This window comes from Canis lupus, chromosome 36 (genome assembly GCF_003254725.2).
Source record: "Canis lupus dingo isolate Sandy chromosome 36, ASM325472v2, whole genome shotgun sequence".
Taxonomy (NCBI): domain Eukaryota; kingdom Metazoa; phylum Chordata; class Mammalia; order Carnivora; family Canidae; genus Canis; species Canis lupus.
Window position 1 is genome coordinate 26,014,965 of NC_064278.1, and position 9,294 is coordinate 26,024,258.

Below are 9,294 nucleotides of genomic sequence, written 5' to 3' on the forward strand. Positions count from 1 at the left end.
TTTCCATTAATAATTAAAGGATCATTTCCAAACCAATCATTGATTCTGAAACAGAACTATATGGCCTGTGTAGACATCGGGGCATCTCTTAGAACTTTTGTCCCATCTACTATCACCTTAAATAAAATTGCCTTTGTTCCCTTTCTGAGATGATTTTAATGATACATAGAAGTAAGAAGAAAATATCCCTTGATTTAAGAAGGTTGATGGGCAGAGTCCAAACTTAATTTTTTCCTTTTTTAAAATAATTCACTGTAGATTGTCTTTTAAATATCCGTATCTTTTGATTATTCAGAAAAGGAACTTTCTAAGTGACAGCAGTTTGCCAAGAATGTATTTGTTATAATGAAAGTTCCGTTCTCTGTAGGACCTTATGAATCCTTCAGTGATCTCCCTGACACCCACCACTTTCAATGAACTGGTTAAACAGAGAAAACATGACGAAGTCTGGATGGTTGATTTCTATTCTCCATGGTGTCATCCATGTCAAGTCCTAATGCCAGAATGGAAAAGAATGGCCCGGGTATAGTATAGTAATTTATTTTAAATCTTAACATGTAGCATGAATGTTTATTTAACAGAACTATTTTGAAACTGAGATGAACCCACCTCCAGATTATCATTTAACAGTTCCAGTTATACCAGTTAGATTTCAACTCTGTTTCTGTCTGGTTGAGTGAATAGAATCTTTTTTTTCCTGCGTCACTTATTTGTTACATATATGACCAAATTTCTGCCAAAGTCATCCCAAAAATCTATTTTCTTTTTTTTTTTTCCAAAAATCTATTTTCTATACAGAGTGTTATATAAAGCACAAAAGATTGGAAAAAAGTTATTTAAATATGATAATGGAAAATGAAATCACTATATTTCTAAGAAAAAAATGCATAAGCCAAAGAGTTCAAAAGAGTTCTCTTTTCAGTAAAATTTTTAAAGTTGAGCATGATTCAATGTGCTGCAATGCCAGACTCTATTTGAAAAATACATTGGAAATACCATTGCAGAGACCTTCATTAGTTCCTGGTTTCTTACATTAAATTTTAGAGATACCAAATTTTCCCCTGCATAGAACATGAACAAAATCTATTGTTTAATCTGCAATAAGGTCTTAACTTCAACATTACATTTTCAATTCATTACTATAATGTTTTAAACCCTTACCTATTTTTATTTGGTGAAAATCACTGATAAATAACATAACCATCTCACAGTGATGATTTCTCTAATGTAAACAAATAGTTATGGAGGTAATTTTATTCTAATCACTTTGATCTATTTATCTCCTCTTTTCTCTTTTATAGACATTAACTGGACTGATCAATGTGGGCAGCATAGACTGCCAACAGTATCATTCTTTTTGTGCCCAAGAAAATGTTCGGAGATACCCTGAGATAAGATTTTACCCCCAAAAATCAAATAAAGCTTATCAGTATCAGTAAGTGTTGCCTAAAATTTAAAGACAATTTATTATAACCATTTATTTAAACAGTTAAAGTTATCTTACTCTGGTGCCTGGTTACTTCAGTCAGAAAAGTATGTGACTCTTGGTCTCAGGGTCTTGCGTTCAAGCCCTACATTGGGCGTAGAGATTACTTAAATACAATAAATAAGCTTTAAAAAAAAAAAGTTATCTTGACTAAATAAAAGTTAACCCAACAAGTATTTTTGGGGAGCCCACCATGTTTTAGGATCGTGTGCTGGTGAAAACCTCAGCAGATGAAAAAAGAATTGAACAATCCCAGTGTTCATGAAACTGGCACGCTGGTACAGAAGATAGAGAGGAAGTGCTGATATTTAGGAAATCAGTATTTGGTACCAGGTACTATACTAGACCCTTTGCTCACGTTATTTCCACGAGTCCTCACATGTACCCTGAGAAATAAGAATGCTTGTCCTTCCCACTATTAGATGAGTAAACTGACGGACAGCCCTTCAACGACTTTCCCACGGCACACGGCCGCTAAGGTGTGTAAGTGGGGATGAGCCCATCTGTCTCCGTGCCTATAACACCACATGGTATTGGAGGTAGAAGAGTCCAGTGCAAGGCAGAGTAGAAGGAGTATTATACTGGCCCATGGATTTCAAAGGAGGAGAGGATCACAGCTATGAGAGGACATCATGGAAGGCTGCGTTGATGAGGCGGCTTTTGACATGGGCCTTAAGTATGTAGGAATTTGATGGACGTAACGACCAGAGTGAAGTCTCTGAAGATGAGGTCGTAGACATCTGAAGTTTTGCCATTCCCATGCGTCTGTAGATGCCCAGCAGGCAGCCAGACATTCAGGGCTATCTGGAGCACAAAAAAAAAAAAAAAACATCAAGACTTAGAGAAAAATGTATTTGGGAAGCCATATAAGCACCGTTTACAGCTAGGTGAAGCGCTACGTGGTCAATAAGTTAAACTTTTAAATTGCTGCAGAGAGATGGTTTTCTGAACATATCCAATATTAGAAAATAGTATTTACAACTTACATATTTTTTTTCTTTCAGTAGTTACAACGGTTGGAATAGAGATGCTTATTCCCTGAGAATTTGGGGTCTAGGGTGAGTAATCAAAATATGCATCATTGTAAATTGACTTTATTGCTTTTGACCTTCCTTTTATGTCTGTAGTTACATATATTATGAGTTGTTTAAGGCTATAGCATTTTAAACTACCTGGTAAAGAATTATAATTTACCAAGATAACTTTGAAGTCCTTTTTAGAAACTTTTTGCAAAATTATATTTTAGATGTTTGCTTTGGCTTCATATAATGAAAAATAATTTTGATCCCTTGCCACAGATTTTTACCTCAAGCATCCATAGACTTAACTCCTCAGACTTTCAATGAAAAAGTTCTACAAGGGAAAAATCACTGGGTGGTTGATTTCTATGCTCCTTGGTGTGGACCTTGCCAAAATTTTGCTCCAGAGTTTGAGCTCTTGGCTAGAGTAAGTCTCGTCTATCTACTTAAATAACTTGTAGTCACATGCATGTTTCAGTAATTAGATAAAATAACATTTATTTTAAAATTAGATAAAATAATTAGATACAATTTTAAATATTCTTTTTTCTTAAAAGTTTCCTGTGTATTTTTTGAAACTCCATTTCATTTCTATGACTCTAATCTTTGCAGATTTCTTCCTTCTTTATGAATGCTTTTAGCAGCATCTCCTATCTTGATGGATGACATCATCTACCTACCCCTGACAGCCAGACACCTCACTTCTCCTGCTTGTTTCCTATTTCTTTCCTTTATCACCATTACTCTGCTGCCCACCAGGCCATCACTGCCTCCTTAATGCCTTTCAAATCTGTGGTCTCCTCACCATCCCCTCTCTGCTCAAGCCTTCATCCTCTCATCTAGACTGCTCATGCGTACCTTTTAGCTAGTCTTCTGTTGCCAGTCTGCCTTCTCCAGCTTCGTGTCAATAAGTTTCTGGGCTTGCATCCTTGATCGCAGGTCTCTGATGGGACCCTTCCTCCCTCTTCAGCTCTATCTCTGTCCCCACCCCACACCTTACAGTTCAGGCACAACAGAGTACTCCAGGTTTGTTAAACAAGTATGTGCTGTTCCCTCTGTCTAAAATGCCTTTTCCTTACCATGGTCATCTGGATCTTTTTCTCCTTATCCTACAAAACCCAGCTTCAACTGGCACTTCTGTGTTCACACTCCTCAGTCAGTTCACTTTGATATCTTGGACTCCATTGGTGTAGTTACACAATGAATGTTAAATATTTATTTAGTTACGTGTCTCCTCCGTAAGACTGAACTTCTTGAGGGCAAGGTGTACAGGTCTTTTCTGTGTCTAACTCAGTAAATGCTTATAAAATTTAAGTGAATGCATAAACTGAAAGTTTTTGTGGTTTCTGTCACCGTCATCCTGCTCACTAGCTAATCCAGATTGTTAGCTTCCTTGCTTCAAGGAGCTTTGCCATGGGCTGTAAAACACTCACTAGGGTGAGAAAATTCTGTTCACCAGCCTAAAACAAAAGCAAAAATCCCAAGCCTGGAGGATTTCTTTAGCAAAGGGATTTCAAAGCTCCCAGGAGTTACAAAAGATTATTTTAGTTATATTAGATCTTCTCCTCTTATGCTTCCTTTTTCTCTAGTAATTCTATCAAAAAGTTTTTACTCCCTTGTTCACTGAAAAACTTAGCTTATTTTGTAATGCAGCCATATCTTGAATATAGCGGATCATACCCTGTAGAGCAAGTAAGAAACCTGATAGAGAGGAAATGGAGGACGTAGGTGTAGTTGTCAGGCTTCCACAGGATGAAGAGTGCTACGTCCACACGTAAGACCAGAGAAAGGAGGAAGGCGAGTGAGGACAGAATCTGAGGTGTTTGTGGTGTGAGGGACAAGGTGTGGGTACCAAGAAAGAGTTTTTCCTGATAAGAGTTTATTTACTCTTGGAGAGGTGGTTCTGGGTAAATAGGCATTTAAGGAGCCAGTAAAAAGTTGGAAGCGATCTTGTTAGGGTGGAAAGGATAAAAGCTTAAGTTTTTAAAACAGGTCCTTAAAATTATAAAGATTTAAAATTTTAGTATCATGTTGCTTTATGATTACCAAAATAGTTTATGCCACAGAGAATGGCAAACCATATTTCTCTCTTTTCAGATGATTAAAGGAAAAGTGAAAGCTGGAAAAGTAGATTGTCAGGCTTATGGTCAAACATGCCAGAAAGCTGGTATCAGAGCCTATCCAACTGTTAAATTTTATCCCTATGAAAGAGCAAAGGTATGTACAAGGCTTTCCTACATGTGCCTTTCCTTTAGCAGACCAAGTTGAAAAGGTTTGTTACTAGTCTGAATGTTTGTATTAGCCTTTTTTTCCCTTTTGTTATTTTTTCTTCTATGTATATGTAAAAGAAAGCTTCAGCATAGGCATCAAATGATTTTAAGAAGTTTTTCTGTCTCAAAGTTGGTATGATCCATTGCCTTAAAATTTTTATACTCCTGAATTATAGAAACTACTAAAGAAACATACCAGAATACTAGTAGTAATTTTCTGTGAGTTGAGAATTCAAGATAATTATTTTCTGTGAAGTTCTATATTTCCTACTTTTGTAAAAATAATGCATATTACCTTTGTAATTATTTTTTCCAGGAAAAGAAAAAAATTAAAAGAATACTATCATGATATTTTTGAAATAGACTAGTACCTGAACATTTATCTTGAGAAATATCTATTGGTGATTTATACTACAAAATAAAAGTTAGGGTTCCTTGGTTTGGTGATAACTCCTTTCTCTGTGCCACTGACAATAATGTGTTTTCTCCCCCCAAAAAGAAACCTAGACATCTACCAGTGGGTCTTAAAATTCAGGTGATAACCCCTACAGCCATTTATATAAATGATCTTTCAACCAATATAATTGCTAACTGAAAGTACTCACGACTTTAGCTATCTTCTGAGTAAAACCATGACATTTTTGACAACAAAACTGTAACTATGTGAGGATTTGCCGTGTATTCATGTTTTCTGGTAAAATATTTGAAATAAGTAATTTCAAATATGTTTATACTTTTTGAGAAAGAACATCAGCTTAAGATCTTGCTATTTATTAAAAATTATATTTTGAAGTAGAGTTAATGAAATTTGATGATGAATTTCAGAAGTCTAGTATTGACATCTAGATTTTTCAGTGAAGGATTTTGATTTTTCAGAGAGGTTAATTCTGTCTTAAGAATGGCCTGTAGTAAGCAGAACTCAGAGTAAAGGAGCTTATCCCAGTACCTGAGTCTTCATTCCTTTGGAATCGCTGGCTCTCCTCTCTGATTCTCAGAACAGCTGAGAAATGGGTGACCTCGATAGGGGTCCTACTCAGAATGATATTAGGGAGGTATCAGTATAATGAGCAGTCACAGAATTAATCAGGCCATAGCAGGAGCTGTTTGAAAAGATGATGTTATCCTGTGTGTAGAAGAGCCCAGAGGACATGAGGACTGCAGATATGCCCGTGTAAACCAAGAGACGGGGTGGGAGACCAGGCCAGGGTGAAGACCACAGCGGAGTAATGACTGTGGTAAACGGCAGTACAGCTCCGGTGGGCAGTAACACACAAAAACAAGATCCTGACACACAGTGTGGAGCCCCCACCAGGAAGGAGGAAATAAATGACTCCAGATCCAGGAGGAGCAAGCCTGATATATTGACCTGCCCCCTTCCCCGCTTTTCAAAGCCACCTCTCTGCCCTGAGCAGATGAGAACCTAGAGACAGACATTACTCTCCAGTGTTGTTGGTCAGGGTGTTGGCTGTGCCTGTGACGTGTATTAGAGTGATTGGAGTCCTCTGAGGAATGTCTCTCTCTTTACAGTTCAGTTGTGTTTTAAGGCAATTGGAGTTAGCGATGCATTTTTTCCAAGGAATTGTTTTACATGTTGCCACTACGGTATTGTATTTAATTAACGAAGTTAGAAGTTAACTGCTTTTGTGGCATTATTTCCTTGAGGAAATTGGAGTTTCAAATATTTAGAACTTTAAAGGATTAATCAAGTTTCTTAGATGGAAATGTCATGTTTTGATTATAAGAGGAGTGTTTCTAATTTCAGAGAAATATTTGGGGAGAGCAGATAGATGCCAGAGATGCAAAAGAAATTGCTACCTTAATACATGAAAAATTGAAAAATCTCCAAAATCATGGAAAGAGAGATAAGGTAAGGACTACAATGTAGAGGTGACTTGGCAAACATTATCTATCCTTACTGTACCTTATATCCATCAATAAACAGGTACAATGGAAGCTTCAAAAAAATAGTAAAGTTGAAGTTTCTTGATTGGAAAATATGACCATTAGACTGTAGCCTGTATACACTGATAATGGTATTACTTGTACAAATTGCTAAGCTTAACACAAAATAGTGAACTATGGCCATAAATTATTTAAATTTTGTTCAAATACAAATAAAGCATTGACTTGTTGGGAATAAATATACTGGAGCCTCATAATATATTTTGCATAGCAGATTTTCTTCTGGTGTAGAGTCAGGATGTATCAGAACCGTATTCATCTTGGCCCCTCCTTGAAATTTACCTGTCAAGAGGCAGTGAAGCCCCTTTGCTATTCTGTGGAAGAACTGTTGATTTCTCCCTTTTTTAAATCATTGTCATCCCAGGACATACTTCGAGTCCATGAATGCTGGAATGCTTTCTGAGTGGAATTCAATAAAATGGCCTATGAGATTTTTTTAGATTCTTTCCCTGTAAGGTGAAAAAAGGACAGAAAAAAACACAGATTCTGGAGAGGGCTAGAGACAGGGAGACGTCTGGCTTTATAGAACCTTTATAGAACCGTATTAGAACTGCAGACTCCAATATAGAAAGAAGCCTTACATACCGTTTTGAGAGTTACATTTTATCCAAATCTAAAAGAAAGTTACAAATCTTTATTTTCTTGGGTTTACAGAAATATTTTTCTCATGTTTTGACTATGTTAGCTTCCTCAAGAGGTTTGAAAATCTGACTCTTATCTCAAGTTGTTAAATATTTGAAATAGAAGATGTTATTAGTCATAAGTCAGAATATCATAATTGAAATTAAGTTAAACATACCAATATGACTGTAAAAGTGTAATTTGTAGCATCTGCATGGACAGGAAAGAACTGAGAGACACCCTTTTCTTTTCCATTGTTACAGTTAAGCAATGTGTATTTCATACAGCGATCCATCCATTAAATAGTAATTATTTTTTTAAAGGTAGAAAAAATTTTAATTTCAATTCATACTTTTGCTTTCAATGACTTGTACATTATTGTAGGATGAACTTTAATGATGTTGAAGATGAAGAGAAAAGAAAAGGAGTTCTAACAAATGACATCAGAAGACGTCTTTTCAGGATGTTACTACAGTCTTCATGGGAATAAATGAACATTATCTTGGACTTGTAATTGCACTGTCTGAATTCTGTACAACACTGGTATAAATGAAGGGGCTGCAAGCTTTTTCTGTAAAAGGCCAGATCGTGAAGATCCTTGGCTTTGTAGACCATATACAGTTGTCACATATTCTGTTTTTGTTTTGTTTACGATCCTTTAAAAAATGTAAAGACCATTCTTAGCTCAGGGCCATTCACAAACAGTTGGCCACGAGCCACATTCAGTCCATGGGTCATTGATTACTGACCCCTGGAAATGATGTTAAGACTGGCTGGCTCAGACAGGAACCTGCCCTATGACGTACATACCTGTCTAAGTTGTACAAAACGGGACTCTCTTCCTTAAAGTTTTGTGGCTGGCCTGAAAACTTGATTTAGTCACTTATTCTAAAAATTGGATGAAAATGATCCTGTTTCATTTTGAAAACACAACATAGCAAACAGATATCCTATTTTCAATGCTGTATTACAGTAAAGCGATTCTTTTCTTTCTAAAGGTTAAAGAACTGATTTTAATTTTTCACAATTGAGAAGAATTTTTGTAACAATAAATAAACCCAGTAGATTTCTACAGCATCTACAAATACCTGAGGAAAACCATATTTGTAGCTATTAACTGGCACTGTAGAGTATCCCAAATATATCAAGTATTTAGAGTTCTATATTTTAAACATGTGTGTTCATTTATTTTCTGAATTGCTTTCTTAAAAGTTTTCCCTGTGATACTAAATGACTTTTGAAGCATAATTCTAATATGTATGGTTTTGCCTTCTGGACTTAGTTTTGATACAGATCTTTTATTTACATTTGCTTTTTCCCCCTGCTCCATAGTTGTGTTTTTTCACTGATCTGATTTCTTCATTATTCAAATAGGAAAAGTAACTTTGCAGTTTTGTTTCACTATAGCTCATAATGACACTGTGGTTATTCCACTTATTAGTTTACTGTTGGATGCTGCTGTTTTCAGATAAATACTGGCATAACTGAACTTATTTTTTTAAAAAAATTAAGTATATAAATCTAAGGATGGGATTTTTTTTTTCCTTGCATTTTAACAAACGTCAACACATGCAGTTGTTTAGTTACAATTCAAAGTCTATGGAATGGTAAAAATTCTGTTTGATCAAAAGAAGTCAGCAAATTAAAAAAAAAGTTTTCCCAGAAACATTAGGATTATGCCTTATTATATGGAAGAGTTTTATTTTTTAATGTCACTTTCCTTCCCCAGTATTTCCTCATAATTATCACTACAATTTGTATAAAAATTTATTTTCTAGTCTAATCCTATTCATATCCTCTCCCATTTGCTTCATTTGAATCCTTCATATATGTGGGCAGTTACAGAACAATCTCCACTTCTAATCTAAATTTAATACCACTTTTTAGAAATATGATCAGTAATGGCAAGTAAAGTACCTTTCATGTATTAAATTTT

General features: G+C 35.5%; 1 protein-coding gene across 5 annotated transcripts in view; it reads left to right on the forward strand.

Annotated features, from left to right (window-relative positions):
* Window positions 1-9,024, forward strand: part of DNAJC10 (DnaJ heat shock protein family (Hsp40) member C10) — a 75,243-nt gene extending 66,219 nt beyond the window's left edge. For all 5 annotated transcript variants that reach the window (XM_049106235.1, XM_025460413.3, XM_025460412.3 and 2 more), the window contains 7 exons: window positions 368-523; window positions 1,302-1,435; window positions 2,491-2,544; window positions 2,785-2,932; window positions 4,603-4,722; window positions 6,538-6,642; window positions 7,743-9,024. In XM_049106235.1, coding sequence (XP_048962192.1) covers window positions 368-523; window positions 1,302-1,435; window positions 2,491-2,544; window positions 2,785-2,932; window positions 4,603-4,722; window positions 6,538-6,642; window positions 7,743-7,754 — 729 coding nt within the window. In that variant the 3' untranslated portion in view covers window positions 7,755-9,024. The remainder of the gene's footprint in view (window positions 1-367; window positions 524-1,301; window positions 1,436-2,490; window positions 2,545-2,784; window positions 2,933-4,602; window positions 4,723-6,537; window positions 6,643-7,742) is intronic.
* Window positions 9,025-9,294: the final 270 nt, after the last annotated feature.